This window comes from Calonectris borealis, chromosome 8 (assembly GCF_964195595.1).
Source record: "Calonectris borealis chromosome 8, bCalBor7.hap1.2, whole genome shotgun sequence".
In the NCBI taxonomy this organism is placed as follows: Eukaryota; Metazoa; Chordata; class Aves; order Procellariiformes; family Procellariidae; genus Calonectris; species Calonectris borealis.
Window position 1 is genome coordinate 12,351,769 of NC_134319.1, and position 17,143 is coordinate 12,368,911.

Consider the following 17,143-nt stretch of genomic DNA (forward strand, 5'->3'; position numbering starts at 1 on the left):
AAGAGAGATGGATAGCTCCAGGCATGCATCTGCTCTGACATACCACTAACAGCACTGGGGGACAGAAGCTCCCCCTGTGAAGGTGTACTGGCAGCACAGCAGAATGAGGGCCTTGTGCTGGACACAGCAGACTGCAGAAGCATTGGCTCCAGGCTCTCTGCAGAGCGGAGGCAGGAGGACCTTGTTCTTCGCTTCCCCTGAGCAGCAGAAGAGCTGCAGGTCCAGCTGTCCACAGCCAGCTTCCCCACGCTGTATTCACTGCAGCCAGGGAGAGGGGAGCAGAGCCAGCACAAAGCGCCCCTCCCCTGGGACCTCTGCCAGGGCCCCCCCCAGGACAGAGGGGCACCGCAGACTGGACAGCCCCTGCACCCAGCAGCACCTGGCCAGGCAGCAGCACCCAGCCATCACACAAGGGAGCTGCTGGCTGGAGGACAGCCTTGGAAGGGGCAAAAGCTTTGCTCCTCTGCCCTTCTGGTGCTCCCCAGCTGCACAAGTGGGCTACGGACACTGTGTACGCTCCCCCTGCGCTAAACCACCTGGATGGGAGCCGAAAGGTCCAAACCAGCTCGTGCCTGTGCCTGCATGGGGGGGCAGTGCCTCGCGTGGGGCAGTGCCAGCGCTGGTAGGAGCCTGGCAGAGGCAGCGCAGAGCTGCCTGCTGCCTGCTCCAGCAGCCTCCTACCTGCTCTGGGCAGCAAAGCAGAGCTCTGTGTTCCCACAGCCCAGAGAGGGCAGCCTCTTGCAGGCTGAGCAGGCAGCAGGGTTAACCCCACACAGGGAGGACACCACTAGGCTCCTGGAGCCGGGCAGGGACTTTGCCAGAGGCACAGAGGGGAATCGCCGAGCAGGGGTCAACCCAAATCAGCACTTGCTCTCTGCAAGCCTTCCCTGCACGCGCAGGGCAGAGGAAAAGCTGCATCCTTGGACGAGAACCATATTTATTTCACGGACACAGAATTGCACTGGTGGTCGATTCTACACACACCGGGGACACGCAGCAGCAGGGCCCCACGGGCTGGGCCAGGCCGTTGGGGGCAGAATTCACACAGAGAAATTTGTTTCTTCTGAGGGGCTGATCAATCGGCAGGTTGGGGCTCTACACAGCTGGGCTCCCGCTCCCGCCACCGGGCAACTCCCGCCCCAGTCAAGGATAGAAACATTAAATAAATATATACAGCACCTCCTGGGGCGGGCTGGAACAGGCTGGGTGGGACAGGGCTCAGTTGCCCATTTTTACTTTAGATGTCTAGAAAGAAAGAAGAGAGGTTAGGCCATGCCCCACAAACCCGAGCCCAGCACCCCAGTCCCACCCAAGCACCCCTGGACCGTCCAGAAGCTGCAGACAGCTTATCAGCCCCACTGACAAGACATAGGCATCACACACGGTGCACCCAAGATGACACCCTCGGTGACAGTTGCTCAGAGGGGCCATCAAAAGAGTTCACACTGCTGCAAACAGGCACGGTATGCTGTGGGGACAGCTGTGCCACCCCAAACCTTGCGAGATGCCACCCCATCCCAATGCAGAGGATTGTGCTGGAGCGTAGGTGTGTCTCCCTGGAGCTGAAGAGCACACAGGGTGACAGGCACCTTGTGCTCACATAAGCCTGGTGGCCCCAGGAGGCAGGTACCTGCAGGATAGCAACGATGACCCCAAACAGCCCTATGGCACTGCCAAAGATCTCCACGATCAGGATCTTGACAAAGAGGCTGGCGTTCTGGGCATCAGCCAGGGCAGCCCCACTGCCCACGATGCCCACGCAGACCCCACAGAAGAGATTGCATAACCCCACAGTCAGGCCAGCCCCAAACATGGAGAAACCTGTGAGAGAGGAACACTGCAAGAGCAGGGGGTAACCCCCTTCCACCCGCACCCGGGGCACACTACAGCAGCTCTGCCTCGAGGTGACAGAAGATCCAGAGCTGCCAAGCACCAGCAGCGTCCTCCTGTTTGGGGAGCAGGACTGCTCCAGGGTGCGCCCCGGTTCCCGCAGTGCCAGGCCAGCAGGTGACAGCGATCTGCTGCCACCTGAGGGAGGAGTGGTGCTGCTGCTGGGCAGCACAGCCCAGCTGGGTGCAGGAGGGCATCAAGAAGGTAACTAAAAAGCCGCTTTTTGGCAGAAGAGTCACGTGTCCTTCAGACACCTGCAGCAGGCCACGGTCTGGGTGAGCGGGGCCCCGCAGTCCTGTTCTCTACAGCCCAGGGCAGAGGGAGCAGCAGGAGGTGGCAGTCAGGGTGTGGCAATGCTCACAGCGATGGCACTGGGGACTCAGCAGTCCTTACCTGCATGGTAGTTCCTGGCTCCAATTGTCTCTGGGGTGACTGCAGAGAAAGGCTGAGAGAAAGCACAGGGCCTGGGTTACCAGCAAGTCTGTGGTCTCCGAGAGAGGTACCTGCCCCCAATACAGCATGAGGCAGGCACGTTTTGGCCAGAGCTGCTCCCTGACTCCATGTCCCTGGGTGGCTTCATGACATCTGCTCCCCCAACCCGCTCTTGTGCGTGGACAAGGGCCACCACACAGACCACCAGCCCAGGGGCTCCCAGAGCCACAACAGTGTCCCAAGTCCCCAGATGGCCACCACTCACAATGCTGGCCCATGCCCAGCTGCCCATCCCCACCGTGGCCCTGAGGCTGGCAGGGCAGCCCCAGGTCCTCCTGTACCTCAGCCATGTTACTGATGACAATTGCCATGATGATCCCGTAGATGGCCACAGCCTCGCAGAAAATGATGCTATGGGAGAAAGGCAAAGTCTGAGCACAGTGTCCCAGGCTCTGCCCCACCCTGAGCAGCCCCCACCACTTCGTGCCCAGCCAGCCAGCAGCCAGACCCCTCCATGGCCATATCTGAACCTGCCCCATTGCTGCCAAGGGCAGAAAGGCAGCCCAGCCCACCCGCTGCTTTCCTCTCAAACAAGGGACAGCTGCCAAGGACAAAGGCTGGGCGCTGCTTGTGCTGTGCCGCCCGAGGAAGCTATAACAACCCTGTTGGAAGCAGGCCCGGGGAGCTCCCGCCCTGCGCCAGCCCCCTTCTGCTCCTTTGGGGAAAGGCTGTGCAAGGTCTGGCCAGGGGAACCCCCGCCTGGGGCAGGAAGCGTGACCTCAGGGTGTTTGTTTTGAGCACACTGGGCTCATTCACTGCGTGACATTGCATAGTGACTCTTCAAAGCAGCACTCTGGCTCCTTTAGGGCTCTTTGTTTTGAAACCAAACAGCTCAGCAAGGAATGGTCTGCCAACAGCACCCAGCTAGAGATAGGACAGCAGCCTCTGCACCAGGTTGGGACCTGCCCCGCTCAGGCGCAGCATGAGCACTAACCCCAGGTCTGTGCTTACCTGACCAGGTTCTTGGTTTTGATCCGAGGGGCTTTGACTCCACCACCAATGATGCTGGAGCCCGTGATGTAAATCCCCCTGTGGCAGACAAGGGTGGTTGGTGGAGAGTCTGGCACTCGCTGAAGGATTCAATAGGGAAAACCAGGATCTTCCAGTTGAGCAAAGAATTGGGCATGCAGCTGGGGGACACTGCAGACCTGGCCTGTCCACCCCCAGGGTACAGTTGGTCCCAAGCTCCACCACCTACGCCAGCAGGACTGCTGGGGCACAAGAGCCACCACTGCGTGGCCCAGGCTCAGGGGCACGGCTTCCAGAGAGCCAGGGATGTCCCTGCTTCTCCACTGCCATTGCAGCCCACGAGGTGGTCTGCCCAGACCCCCCAGGAACCCAGCAACCTGGCCCCACTGCTGCAGTGACCCACCCGGCCCCACACCCCTGCAGGTATATGCTGTTCTGCTGCTGCTCTGCCACGGGAAACCACAGTATGTAAGTGACTACTGAGGTGGGACAGCAGGAGCCTGCTGAAGAGCCAGCCCCACTCACCAAGCAGCTCCCACCACGGACAGGGAGATGGCCAGGCCAATGCCCAGGTTGGACCACATGAAGGGCGAGGTCTCTGTCAGGAACCTGGAGAGGAAGAAATGCCCTGAGTTAGCACACAGGCTGAGCCCCTCTAGTCATGGTGCACAGCCCCACAACAGGTACTCCCCACCCCGTCATGCAGACTGAGATGGGCTGGGCACTGCCAGACAGTGGGACACAAGAGCCTTTCTTTGCCAGCCAGCAACCCAGGACCCTCAGCCACATGGAGCGAGACCTTCCTCCCTCACCGTGAAGGGAAAGCCTGGGTTAGGAGGCTGCTGGGAGAGGGGCGCGGGCTGGGACAGAGGTCGAAGGGCAGTGATGGCTGCACCAGGACCCTATATGGAGCCGGTCACACATACACGTGGGCTGCATCTATCCCGCCTCACAGGGAGCACTGTAGCTCTTGTCCCCTGTGACGCAGTGACCACTGCCCGTGGCTCAAAAGCAAGTGCTCTTCCCTGGCAGGCACTGCCAACACCGACCACCTCCTCACACAGCCCTGTGCTCGGCGGGGAGGATGCCGGTATTTACAGGGAACTCACCAGGCGACATCGAAGCGGAAGCCGAGGTCAAATATTGTGTAGCAGACCCCTAGAAAGCAAGAGTGACACGGGAACCTTCAGAGAGGCACCAGCTACTAGCCCAGCGCTGCTGTTTCCTCCCCCACCTGCAGAGCGCCGGGGCAGAGGCCCAGGAGCACACCACAGCACGCAGGAGGGTACTGGGAAGACTGGCTCAGGCACGCAGAGCTGTGGGGCAAGATGCCCCACCAAAGTCCAGCCCCAGCGACCCCGCCACTCCCACATCAGCGCAGGACAGAGACAGCCCGGACCCACGATACTCCCAAACCCCATCCCAGTCTTCACCGAGAAGAGGGTTGCTGTGGTTGTCGCACCCATTTTCTGTTCCTTGACCCTGCTGAGAGCCCATAGGCCATGCTGGGCTGTAAGGAGCCCTGTGTCTCAGCACTGTCTCCATCCGCATCACCCAACGGCTCAGCCCCACTGGAGAGCCACGGCACTGGGCAACCAGCCGTGAGCTCTTGTCTCTCACAGGGGAGGTGAGAGGTGCGAGGCTGTGCCCTGACTGACCATCACATGCTGCTCTGTCACCATTCCACCAGGGTCTGTGCCACTCCCCAGGAGCCCATCAACACCAGAAGCTGCAGCTGCTCCCCAGCATCCCCCTTGCCAAGGCTCTGGATGTTCAAGACATGCCTGCTGTCCTCAGTTTTCCCCCAAGGTTAGTAATTTCCAGAGAAATTTGTACTCCAACACAGGCAGGAGACACCAAAGTGCAGCCCTGAGAAACCCAGAAAAGCCCTTCCTTTCCAGGGAGGGATTACAAGGGCCGCTTGCCCTGCTGTACCCCAAGTGCTCCCCTCCTGTGCCAAATCGCAGCCGGGAGTTGCACCCAGCAGCCCCACGCAGCCGGAGCAGACGCAGAGGTGCTCGCACTGAAACCCTGCCTTGCTCTGAGCTCGTGAGCGGGAAACACAGCTGCAGACCAGAAGAGCCACTCGCTCTTCGCATGACTTGCAGCGTGCAGCTGGAAAAGAGAGAGACCTGGTCCTAAGGAACAGATAAGTGCAGGCAGCATGGCATTGTCTGCTCCACACCAGATAAAGAGGGTGAAGGGATGGCTCTTTACTATTGCTGACTAGAGCCAGCGGCTGTGTGACAATGACCCTGTGTAGGGCTGGAAAAAGAGGAAATAGGAGATTTCTGAAATGCTTAAAAGCAGCAAAGAGGCCGTTGCATGTGTCCTGCTGCTCCCTTCCCCCTCCGCGAGTCACAGCCTGGAGGCTGGAGTGATGGCAAGCCAGCGCTGTGCCCGGTAGCAATACAGGGGCAGGACCATGTGCCCCAGGTTGGAGGAGCCCTTCCCTGCCCATGGCCAAGACCTGAGGACAACTCATCCCGTGGGAGAGCCTCGGCACTGCAGCATAGGGAGACCTGCCACCCTCACAGCAGGGATGTCCCCATCGTCCCCGTGTGCTAACCCCTCCACACGCGACTCAGGGCTCAGCACCCTGTGCATCAGGAGGATGTACAAGCACTGCCAGGCAAGCACTAAACGGGAAGCAGTAACGCTGGTCACTCCTCCCGCCCGCAGAATCGTGGTGCTCCCCTCCCCTGCAGCAACACACACACACGAGGAACGGTGCCACCATGGCCAGGGAGCATGGAGGGCTGCTGCACCCCCGTTTGCACGCCTGGCGACCTTCAGGGATGATCTCTATGGTGCTGGGCCCAGCCAGTCTCAGATTTGTGTTTTGGCTTCGCTGCTTGGCTCGCAGTGCAGGAACTGAACCCAGCCAGCCTCAGCTGCCCCCACTCACCAGGAGTGGTAAAAAAGAGCTACAACCAGCTCAGGGCAGATCCTTGGGGCACCTTCCATCTCTTCAAGAGCAGATGTAGACTTGGATTCATATACAAAAGAAACAGGGTGAAGGACGCTTTCCTGTGAGCTCTGGATCCCTGCAGCCAGAAGGGCAGAAAAGAGCTGGGGCAGCAGGACCGGAGCACCAAAGCAGGGCTCAGGACAAGGTGGGAAAGCACAAAGAGGCACCGCAACACTGCGCACAGTGAGACCGCTTCCTGCTCGCTCCCTCCCTGAAAAGTGATTGCAACAGGGCAGGGGAAGTTAAAAGCATCTGGGCTCAGCTCGTTGACATTCTCCAACAGTCTCAAGTTCGCATGTGTCTGTGCTGGTGCGAGCCGCATGATTCAGGGAGCCCAGGAAGGCAGCTCTGGGCCCAGCACTGGGTTCACCAGGCCCTGGAAACACGAGGGATTGAGACACCCTCAGCTTCTGACTCAGTCTCTCCCCTCACCCAAACGCTGAGGCGGGAGCCAAGGTCTCCCCAGCCTCTGCCTGGCCTATGGTCACTTCACTGTGCTGAAAGAGGAAATAACCAGCAGCTCCACCACAAAATCTTCTTGCTACCCCTTGGAGTCATCCCCTTCCCAGGAACCACTAAATCCATCCTCAGTGCCGCTGAGCCCAATACTACTGGCAGCAGGGCCTACGCCGCCACAAGTTGCAACACGACCATGCACTCTGCAATCATCCGGACAAACTCACACATTTCCTTATGCTGCCACAGCTTGGCAAAGCGGGGGGCGATCACCTCTGTCCAGGAGACATCAGACACAGCCTGAAAAACCAGGCACCTGCCTTTACCTCCCCCAATCCACCAAATCCCAACACAACCCTTGACTGCCACCGGCACCTTTCTGCTCTCGCACACACAGAGAAGCAGATCAACCGGACCGGCTCAGAGTGCCGAAAGCTGCGCATCCAACAGCAGCTGGCAGATACATGGAGCTGCTGGGGGTCCGAGCCCTCTGAGGGAGCAGCTCAAAGCGCCCAGGCTGAGGAGCCCCACAGCAGCGCTCCCGGTGCCGTGGCAGGCCATAGGCCAGCGCTCCTGCCTCTGCCCGAGAGCAGCTCAGCCACCGGGGGACTGACAACCCTGCACCCCCTCGACCGCCGCCTTCCTTTTCCACGCCAGAGCAAACCCCCAGCCCCTCTCCGAAGCCGCCAGCGGGGTCACAAGCCCGAGCTACTGCCGCAGTCTCTCCCCACGCCCAGAGCCCCCTCCTGCCCCACGGCCCAGGACCCACAGCCCAGCCCAGCCCGGCCCGGCCCTGCCTGTGACCCCCAGCCCCCCGGCCCGGCGCTGACCGACGCCCAGCATCGTGGTCCAGAAGGCGAGGCCGAGCCCCGAGTACAGCAGCGCGAGCCCCGTCATGGCGGCAGCGGCGCGGGACGGAGCGGAGCGGGCCGGCCGGGCGCGAGCGCGTCACCTGACCCGCGCGGGACACGTGAGCGGAACCGCAGCGCCCGAGCGGAAACAGCGTGACGCCACCGCGCCCGCTTATTGGCTGCCCGAACCCACAGCCCCGAGGGAACTACATAGACCATAACGCACCGCGACGAGCGCCTCTTTCTATTGGCTGTCCTTCCCCTCTTCCCCCTGCCGTGAAGCGCGATAGGCCCCGCTCCGTCAGGGGCGGGATTTCCGAGAACGGGGAGGGCGGTGCCGAGTTCTCATTGGCCGGCTCCGCGCCCCAGCCCGGAAGCGGGCGCAGGGGTCCCGCGTGGCGGGCCTGACCCGCCGACCCCGCGGCGCCATGGCAACGGCCTTCAGCAGCGACGGGGAGGCCGCGCTGCAGCGGGAGCTGGGCCCGGCGGCGGCGGCGGCGCCGCGGGGGGACCTCGACGGCTTCTACGAGATGGGCCGGGCCGCCGCCTTCGTGCGAGGCGGCGGGTTCCGCAAGGTGAGCGGGGCCGGGGGCGGAGCAGGGCCGGGGGCTGCGGGGGCGGGCCGCCCCTCCCCGGTGCCTCACTCCCGATCCCCCCAGGTCGCTCTCCAGTTCCCCGACGAGCTCCTGGCAGACGCGGCGGCGGTGGCGGCACGGATGGAGGCGGCGACCGGGGCCGAGATGTACGTCCTGGGAGACACCACGTATGGCAGGTCTGTGCGGGGCCGCGGGGGGTGTCCCGGGGGGGTTGTTCTGGGGGTCCTCCACGGGCAGGAACGGGGCTGCTGGCCCCCTGCCTGGCAGGGTCGACGGCCGGAGCTGCCCGGGCTGGGGACAGTGGTGCCAGGGAGGAGGAAGAGCTCCGTGCTGCAGAGCTCGTCTGACACCGGGTCCTCCCCACAGCTGCTGTGTGGACGAAGTGGCCGCCGAGCACGCGGGTGCCGAGGCAGTGCTGCACTACGGCCCGGCCTGCCTCAGCCCCTGCAGAAAGCTCCCGGTGCTGCACATCTTCGGGCAGCAGCCCCTGGACATCGGGCGTTGCGCAGAGGCCTTCCGGGAGCTCTATCCCGACCGGCAGAGATGTGTGGTGGTGCTGAGCGATGTGGTCTATGCCCATGCGATGGGTGAGTGCTCTGGGACAGGGAGGGGGTCTCTGGTGCTGCTCTGAGCTCTGCAGAGCTGCCAGGGGAAGAGGCAGCAGCAGGCAGGCAGATGCTGTCAGTCTTGATTTCTGTCCTCTCCTCTCCCCTAATCTGCTGTCAGGTCTGTGGCCATGTTTCGTTCTTGCTCCTCTCTCCCTTCAGGTGAGCTGGAGCAGCAGTTGTGCCCCGAGTACCCCAATATCGTTTTCTCCAGGGTGGTGTGTGGGGACCCTCCTGGCCCCGCACCGCCCGGGGAGGTGTGGCAGTTTGGTCGCCAGTTCCCAGTGGAGGCGCCGGGAGGGCTGCAGGACTGCGCCATGTTCTACGTGGGAGCCGAGGGCCTGGCCCTCACCAGCTTCATGCTGACCTGGAACTGCTGCCCCTTCAGCTCCTTCGACCCTGCCACCGGCTGCGGCCGCCGTGAGACCCTCAATGTCAGTAGGGCTCTGATGCGACGCCTCTACCTGGTGGAGCGGGCCCGGGATGCCCAGGTGGTGGGCATCCTGGTGGGCACCCTCGGCGTGGCTGGCTACTTGGCCGTGCTGCAGCACCTGCGGGAGCTTCTGCGCCAGGCCGGCAAGCGCAGCTACACACTGGCTGTGGGGAAGCCGAACCCCGCCAAGCTGGCCAACTTCCTGGAGGTGGACATCTTCGTCCTGGTGGCCTGCGCTCAGAACTCCCTGCTGGACTCCAGCGACTTCTACCGGCCCGTTGTGACCCCCTACGAGCTGGAGCTGGCCTGTAACCCAGCCCGCGAATGGACAGGGAACTATCTCACTGACTTCCGAGACCTGCTGCCAGGTAACAGCTGGAAAACAGCTGCCCAACACCTTCCCGGGGCATGTCCTGCCCCGCTCCCCTGCCTGGAGGCTGCAGTTGCCCCAGCTCTGTGCTGGCCGGAGGATAGATGTGAGCACCAGGCTAACGTTACCATTTCCCGGCAGGTGCCTGTGCGCACGTTGAGCTCCCACCAGCCGTCCCTGCAGCGGAGGCCGTTCCTGACATCTCGCTGATCACAGGGGAGATGCGCGCCACCCACCTCTGCGACCCCCCGGCCCCCCAGCTGCCCCCCAGCACCACCCTGGCCTGCAGGGACCAGTCGCGGGCCCTCGCAGAGATCAGCCCTGCTGGTTTGTGATGGGGTTTCGTGGTGGGGCTGAGCCCCAGTGCAGGGGCGGTGCCGTCTCCCTGCTCTCAGTGACAATTCCCTTTCTCTCTCCTCCCAGCCTCCTTCCTGGAGTCCCGCAGCTGGCGGGGCCTGGAGCAGCAGCTGGGGCAGACGCCCGTCTCCAGGGCAGTGCAGGGCCGACGAGGGATTGCCATTGCCTACGAGGACGAGGGGCGCAAGTAACCCTGATTCGGCAGTAGCGTCGGCATCCAGCCAGGAGCCGGGGGCGTGCAGGGGCGCGGGCGTCACTTGTCACTGGGTGTCGGACCTGTGAGGGTGTCATGAGGGTCTGGACCTGCCACCAGCTGGCCTCACGGTGAATGCAGCCTTGGGTCAGTAGTACTGCAGTGGGAGAGCAGGAGTTGTGTGTGCGCGTGTTCGGGGATGCCCGTGGCACCCTGGGGCTGGTGGCCAGGGCAGCAGCAGGGCCAGGAGAGGCGCTTGGCCCAGACCCGGCCTCCGAGGGCTCCCCAGTCCAGGGCAGCTTTGGCCCTACATGGGAGAGCTCACGGTTTCGCGCGAGCCGACAGCACCAGGACTCGAGGCTTATGTGGGATATCGCAGCTAACTAAAGCTGAACGGAAAAGGACTTGTGAGTGAATTGTCTTCTAGAATGAAACATGGGCTGAGGAGTGGAGGCAGGGGTGATACCAGACATCCCAGAGTGAAAATACACGTTTCTCGCTCTGGTGTCGGCTAAAACCAGCCTGAGAGAACAGCAAACCGGAACTGGGACCCCCAGAAATGAAACCACATTCACAGGCTGGGCTGGGAAACTAAGGCAAAGGGGAGAGGGCTCCGAGTGTGAGCAAGCCCCTCACCTGCTCCCATGAATAGGAGTGGGGCGCACACATCCCGTGCTGCAGGGAGGACCCCACGTTCGGCAGGGATGGAGTCTGGCCCCTCTCGTGTTGGGCAGGACCGTTTCTGCTCCATGAGCTGCTCCATGCCGGGCAGGAGAGCATGGCGAGCAGGGGGGACACTGTTTTTGGCATCCCTCCCACAGCCAGTGGGGACAGGAGGCTTTGGGGCATCCCAGCCTTGATTTAACCCCCTCTGCTGTGCTCTTCCCCAGAGGCAAGGGGCAGGCAAAGTCCGGGCACCACAATAACGACAGCCACAACATAGAAATATTCTTAATATAATTAGGTGCGGGGCCTCCCCCCTCCCAACCACACACGTACAAACGAGCAGGGGGCGAGCCCCCCTGCCCAGCCAGCCACTGCCACAGGCACAGGGGCAGCCTCCCCGCCGCGGCGCACGGGCACCCACGGGGAAGTGCCAGGGAAGGGCTGGTAGCCCGGGCACGGGACAGTCCGTGCTGGGGCAGTCCTGCCCAGGCTTCCCCCTCCCCACCGCCGCCTCCTGCAGCCGGCACTCCCGTCCCCTGCGAGGGGGGAGCATGCTGGGGGGAACAAAGATGCTGACACGAGATGCGGCCACCAAATCTAGCTGAGGAGCGTCCCGAGTGGGTTAATTCTAGGTGGAGGGTTATTCTACGAGCCGTACTGCAGCAGGGCAGGGAGGATGGGGGGGCTTCCTTGCGGGGAAGAGCTGGTCCGGGCAAATTGTCCGCGGTCGTGGCCAGGTGCTCAGTAGTCTGCTGTGTACTCCGTGCCATGCAGCCCTCGGCACAGCAGGGTGAACTCCTTCACCATCTCCTTCACTCGCCGCTTGTTCACACGCTCTCTGCTAAGACAGAGGGAGGGGACACACATGAAGCAGGAGGGACACACCAGGCCATGCAGGAGGGTCACTCCCACCGCAAGTGGGGCACAGCCACCACAGGAAGGGGTGCACAAACCTGAGGATCTGCTGGCTGAAGGTCTCCTTCTGCTCAGGACTGACGCGGGCCGAGGGGAAGCCGTCCTGCTGCATGGCCTCCTTGATCCAGACGCTCAGGTAGCTGAAGCAGTGCTTGTTCAAGGCAAAGAGGATTTCTGCGAAGTGATCCATGAGGCTGCGGGAGGCCTGGCCACCGACGCCCTGCCACAGAGCAGACAGACCCTGCTGAGCCCCCAGCATCACCCTGTCTGCACCCACCCACGCTGCCGGGCTCTCTGCCCCCAGCTCCACAGGCACAGAGCCCAAAGCTGCCCGGGGAGCCTGCAGTCCTGGCGTCTCTCACCTCCAGCACTGCCTGCAGCAGCACTTTGCCATTCTCATGCACGACCTGTCCCACCGGGGCGATCTCTCCGCAGCGGGGCAGCAGCTCCGTCTGTAACACAGAGCCCAGCTTGCTCAGTGCCAGAGCAAGCTCCATGTTGCAGTGCCCTTGCCCATCCCACAGCCCCACTCCTGCCCTCCCGTCCCTCAGGGGGCTGCAGCCCATCCCCTTGGGGCTGCACAATGCCACGATACTCACAAAAAAGCCACAGGATGCTTTGACCGTTGGGGCCTCAGGGAACTTGAGCGAAAGGACACCTGCGGGCAGAAAGCACTCAGGTTAGCAGGCAGAAACCCCGCACACCATCCCAAACCAGCCCGGTGGTCCCCAGCCCCTGGCTGGTCTGTGCCCAGCTCCGCAGGGGGAGCAGGCTGGCTTCGCCGCAGAGCGGTGGCGTGCGCGCCCATGCCCATGGTACTCACCACACTGAAACACTGCTTTGACATCCAGGTTGCTACACAGGAAGAGGTCCGGCTTCCTTTTCAGAGCCTGCAAGGCACACAGACAGGCAGCATAAACCCAGCGCTGCAGAGGCAGCCAGGAAGCCTCCGAGGAACCCAGTGCCCCAGACAGCTTCTGCCTGGATGCACACTTACCTGGGCACACCCACGGTAAACGGCAGATTCACACAGTACAGCAGGAAACCATCACTTTCCCCCCCCAAGGAAATGTCAATCAAACAGCCAGGCAGTTCACTACACTCAGGGACTGCCAACCCCAGGACCTGAGGATAGATGCCACAGTGGCGTACACAAACAAACACTTCGGACACAGAGACAGGACAGAGGGCTCCTGTCCCACCAGAGCAGGCCAGGCAGCAGCAGCGCTCCCAGGGCAAGGGCAGCCATGCGGGGCCCAGCAGAGACCAGCCACCTCTGTGCTTTGCTCCTCTCCTCTTGAAGATGCTGGCGTCCCTGGGGTCACAGCAACTGGATCAAGCAGTAACCCCCAGATTGGACCGGCAGCTAGCTCTGCTTGGGCTCCAGGGCACAGATGACAATGAGATGCTACCATTGCTTGGCAGTTCCTGAGCAGCAATTCTGAGATCAGAAAAGTTTTGGGTCTTTTCTGCCACTTGGCAATGCCACCAGCCACTCTGGGGGTCAGGCACTGCTGCTGGGGACACTCTGAGCTGTGGTACCCCATGCAATGGCTTGGTCCCCCCTGTGCTGGCACTGGGAAGTTACTTGGGGGAAACGTTTCAGTCTGCAGTTGCCATTCCACAGGAGGAGTTGTGGTGACATCTGTGCCCTGACCACCATGCCACCGTGCCCACTGCTGCAGGCCAGCACTGGGGATGGCAGCCATGTCTCCTGCCCTGCTGTCACTGTGACACTGGAGACAGCAGCCACAGCACTGGAGTGGCCCTGCTCTGTGCCTGGAGCTCAGACAGCAGGACACCAGGGCAGGCAGCCCTTGGGCTGAGCTGTGTACAGGGCCACTGCCTCCCTCCGAGCCTGCTCCCAGGGACGAAAGCAGGGACAGCTTTCAGCCAGCAGTGTCCAGGACACATGGCCATCTGCTCATAGCCATGGTCTCTACTTGGAGCAAAACAGACTTATTTCCCACCCCTTCTTCTCCAGGGAAAGCCTACAGCCATCTGCCTGGTGCAGAGAACATATGCTGCAGACTGAGAAGCCGAGTAGCAGGTTTCAGGGTTACCCCATCTCCTTTCTGACTTTCTATCACACAGTGCAAGAGAGGACTCGGATTTGGTCACTGAAGGCATCACTGTACCAGGCGGAGGGGGCACAATCGCAGGGACCTGCTTCCCTGCTAGATACAAGCAGAGACCTTCATGGGAGCCATCAGGGGCCATGTTATACCCGTGTGTGTATATACCTGTGTGTATACAGTGTGCACCATCCCTCCTGACAGGCTAGCACCAACATCAGAAGGCTAGCACCAACATCAGAAGGCTAGCTAGTGGATGGGCAATCATTTAGAAACACATCCACTCATCATGGCTGCTGCTGTCTAGTCGGCTCCATATCAGCCAACGCTTGCAAGACACGTTGCAGTTTTCACCATGGAGGACTACCCCCGCTGCCCCCAGCCCTGGTCTGGCCTCCAGAGCGGTGACCACAAGCCTCTCCCCCAGCAGCACGCTACTCAAGGGCAGCTGGCTCCCGTGATTCCACCCAAACTGCAGGTTCCTCTACCCTGCCCATCCAAGGGGCTGGTTTTAACCCATGTCCTGTGCACTGCAAGACTGTTCAGCTGGCACACGGGTCTTCCAACATGCTCCGGTTGCCACCTACCTGCATGATGCTTCTCACAGCCAAACCAGACCCATGGCAGCCCCCAGGCTCTCCTGCAGGTTCGCTGCAGCACCTGCTCCTCACTCTGTCAGTGCCATGGGGGAAAAGCGTGCCCTGGTATCAGGAGGCCTCCGTCCTGTAGGACACCTCCACCAAGGGAGCACAGAGTGCAAGCTCAACCTGGGCACACGTGCACAGGTCTAATGTAGACAGAGATGCTTTTTACCCCATGAGATGGGGCCCTGTGGAGCTTCTCCTATTAGCAAGCGGCACCAGGTAGGTCCAGCTGCTCTTTCCCAGCACCAGGAACCCAGCTGCAGCCTGTCCTCCCCATCTCCTGCCAGAGCATCTCTGCTCACATGTTCTGGGATGGGGACAGGTCTTTAAATGCTTTCAAACGTCCTCCCACATCCTCTGCTGCAGCAGCCACTGCAGAGGTAGGCACTGGCTCTCTGGTGAGGGCTGTCCTGCAGGGTGGCACAGAAAGGACGTCAGGTTCTTCTCCACGGCAGCTGGGAGAACCCCAGACAGGTCTTCAGAGCTGGCTCCTCTTCTGTGCCTGGCTCTTCAGAGACCGGTAGGCAAGCATGGAAGGGACACTGAACCCCACTCCTCCAGCAGACAGGGAACGGTGGGGGGCTGCATGGCCAGTTTCTGCAGCTCTCCAGAGCACACAGATCAAGCCCTTGTGTACGGCTCCACCACCTCTTCCCAGACCACATGCCTGGCGGAGCAGAGCCTCCAGCTTTGGAAAGGGCGCATGAGCTTGGCCAGGCAACAGGACCAGAGAGGAGCAGTCAGCCCCTGCCTGCCAGGGAGAGGGGATGCTGAGCCCGTGTCCTCCACGGGGCTCTATGACTCCGGCTGCAGCAGGCGTGGTGGAGAGCTCAAGGATTGCTGTGTGCAGCCTGGACCAGCCCAAGAAGGGAAGGAGGTGGGGGACAGCAGTGGCTGGGCCATCACAGAAGGTCAGTCCAGCATCTTCTGTCCCAGAATGCCCCTGGTCTCCTGGTCAAGGGAGGTCACCGCAGCGCTCCCGAGGTCCGTGCCAGCGTGGAGCCCTGCCAGGGTGGGTGGATGTGCCTGCAGCTGCTGGTGGGGAGGCAGGCTGGAGAGCCCCAAAATCCTACCTGCAACCAGGAGCACACACACTAGTGATGCCCGGTCCCTGGCCAGCAGGTAAGAGCTCCAAAACACCAAAACCTCCTGCCTGGGTTTGCAGACCAGGACCTGGGTGCAGCCCCAGCTGTGCGATCCTGGGCATCCTGGGCACGGGCACTCTGGCTGAGCGGGTGGCACTGAGCCCAGCAGCCTTCCAGGCGGGATGCTCACCTCGGGCACAGCAGCAGCGATGCTCTGCACCGTTCCCAGCACAGAGTGGAGGCGGGAGGGGAGCGGCTGAGGACAGATCTCACTGCAAAGGGTGCCGGCACCGCTCCACGCAGCCTTACAGCAGACTGGTTATTTTATACTTAGCTTTGAGTAGCAACAATAACTCCGGGGTCTCCGGCATCTGTAAGACATTTGGTTTAAGCCAGCTTGTTCTTGTGGTCAGCCAGCCATCGTCAAGAGTAGATTGCCAATTAACATGGTGGCAAAACAATCAGCTGCACCAACTGGGCAGTCCCACGGGCTGCAACCAAGCCCAAATAAATATACTGTAAAGTCAACTGAAATCCTGTCACAGAGAGATGGCTCCCTGTGGAGGAGAGTACTTGCTGGCAGAGGGAGAGGACAAAAACACTGCCCGCAAGGAGAAAGCAGACAAATTTGAAACAGGGAAGATAATATTTCCACCAAGGTGATCAACCACAGGAACAGACGGTCAGGGAAGTGGGAAAGTCTCCACCTTGACACACTCTTGGGTCCAAACTCGCTGCTGCAAGATGCATTACTTGGCCAAGGGCTCCACAGGTGGAGCAGGCTGGGATGAAAACACAGCCCGCGCCACATGAAAATCAGATCTGAAGAGATCTGCAGTTCTCTCCAACTTTAATCCATGGATCTACAAATGCTCAACAGCATCACCACAGCGCATGGTCCTCTGGAAAAGGACAGGCTGGACCCACCCCTACCATCAGGCAGCTCCTGAAGTCCTGAGAGCAAGGAGCCAAGCAGGGACGGCAAGGCCATTTCTTGATGGCTTTCAAAGTACCCCGACAGATGATCAGTCTGGGAAGAGAGGCAGGCCAAGGAAGAGGAGGAAACCTTGAAACAAGTCCTATGTGTGAGGAGAGAGGACGGGAACGGGATCCTTTGGTCTCCGTGGGGTTGCTGGAATAAAAAGCCCAGGAAAAGAGGTCTTGAGTGGCTATGGGCGGTGGTGGGCCGGCAGCACATCAGGCACCTCGCAGTGATCCATGATGGAGCAGCCATGGAGGTAGGAGCCTCTGAGCTGCTCCTGTAACAGGACCTCCAAAGGACATGGGCTGTCCAGAGACCGGCATGCCAGGGACCAGGCTGGCTGCCAGCACGCTGCCCCAGCATTGCCTGCAGATCCTGCCCATGAGGGCAGCGTGTAACAGTTTCCCAGCAGCTGGGATGGGTGGTGTTTGCTCTGACAGCACACCCCACGGAAGTGCAGCACGGTTGCACTTTTCTCTCCAAGAAAGCACAAATATGTGCTGTGTCCAGACAGAGAGAAGGACCCCAAGCCAGAGAGAAACTCAGCAGTTTCCAAAGAAACAACAAATAGCCTTGGAAGAGTCTCTCAGGGT

At 61.2% G+C, this 17,143-nt stretch overlaps 3 protein-coding genes across 5 annotated transcripts in view; 1 reads left to right on the forward strand and 2 right to left on the reverse strand.

Moving 5' to 3' along the window:
* Nucleotides 1–920: 920 nt before the first annotated feature.
* ATP6V0B (ATPase H+ transporting V0 subunit b) lies at nt 921–7,746 on the reverse strand. Of its 2 annotated transcripts, none has more exons than XM_075155984.1 (8): nt 7,609–7,746; nt 4,461–4,509; nt 3,877–3,960; nt 3,334–3,411; nt 2,664–2,733; nt 2,284–2,335; nt 1,631–1,821; nt 921–1,245 (listed from the first exon to the last, which is right to left on the reverse strand). In XM_075155984.1, exons 1-8 carry the CDS (start codon nt 7,673–7,675, stop codon nt 1,219–1,221), a joined length of 618 nt encoding a protein of 205 aa, XP_075012085.1. In that variant the 5' UTR covers nt 7,676–7,746; the 3' UTR covers nt 921–1,218. The 2 variants fall into 2 exon arrangements, with proteins under 2 accessions (XP_075012085.1, XP_075012086.1); XM_075155985.1 differs by lacking the exon at nt 7,609–7,746 and adding an exon at nt 7,006–7,128.
* Nucleotides 7,747–7,973: 227 nt separating this feature from the next.
* On the forward strand, nt 7,974–10,584 carry DPH2 (diphthamide biosynthesis 2). The gene is made up of 6 exons (XM_075155983.1): nt 7,974–8,204; nt 8,289–8,401; nt 8,592–8,812; nt 8,993–9,631; nt 9,775–9,960; nt 10,057–10,584. The coding sequence occupies exons 1-6, from the start codon at nt 8,058–8,060 to the stop codon at nt 10,179–10,181; spliced, it is 1,431 nt and encodes a 476-aa protein (XP_075012084.1). The 5' UTR covers nt 7,974–8,057; the 3' UTR covers nt 10,182–10,584.
* A 537-nt stretch (nt 10,585–11,121) lies between these two features.
* The window catches only part of IPO13 (importin 13), a 32,213-nt gene continuing 26,191 nt past the window's right edge, over nt 11,122–17,143 (reverse strand). The window contains exons 16-20 of one of the 2 annotated variants that reach the window (XM_075155981.1): nt 12,588–12,654; nt 12,364–12,422; nt 12,127–12,216; nt 11,803–11,984; nt 11,122–11,687 (exon numbers count right to left, since the gene is read on the reverse strand). In XM_075155981.1, the coding sequence (XP_075012082.1) occupies nt 11,591–11,687; nt 11,803–11,984; nt 12,127–12,216; nt 12,364–12,422; nt 12,588–12,654 (495 nt within the window). In that variant the 3' untranslated portion in view covers nt 11,122–11,590. Of the gene's footprint in view, nt 11,691–11,802; nt 11,985–12,126; nt 12,217–12,363; nt 12,423–12,587; nt 12,655–17,143 lie in introns of both variants that reach the window. The other variant, XM_075155980.1, reaches the window with a different exon arrangement.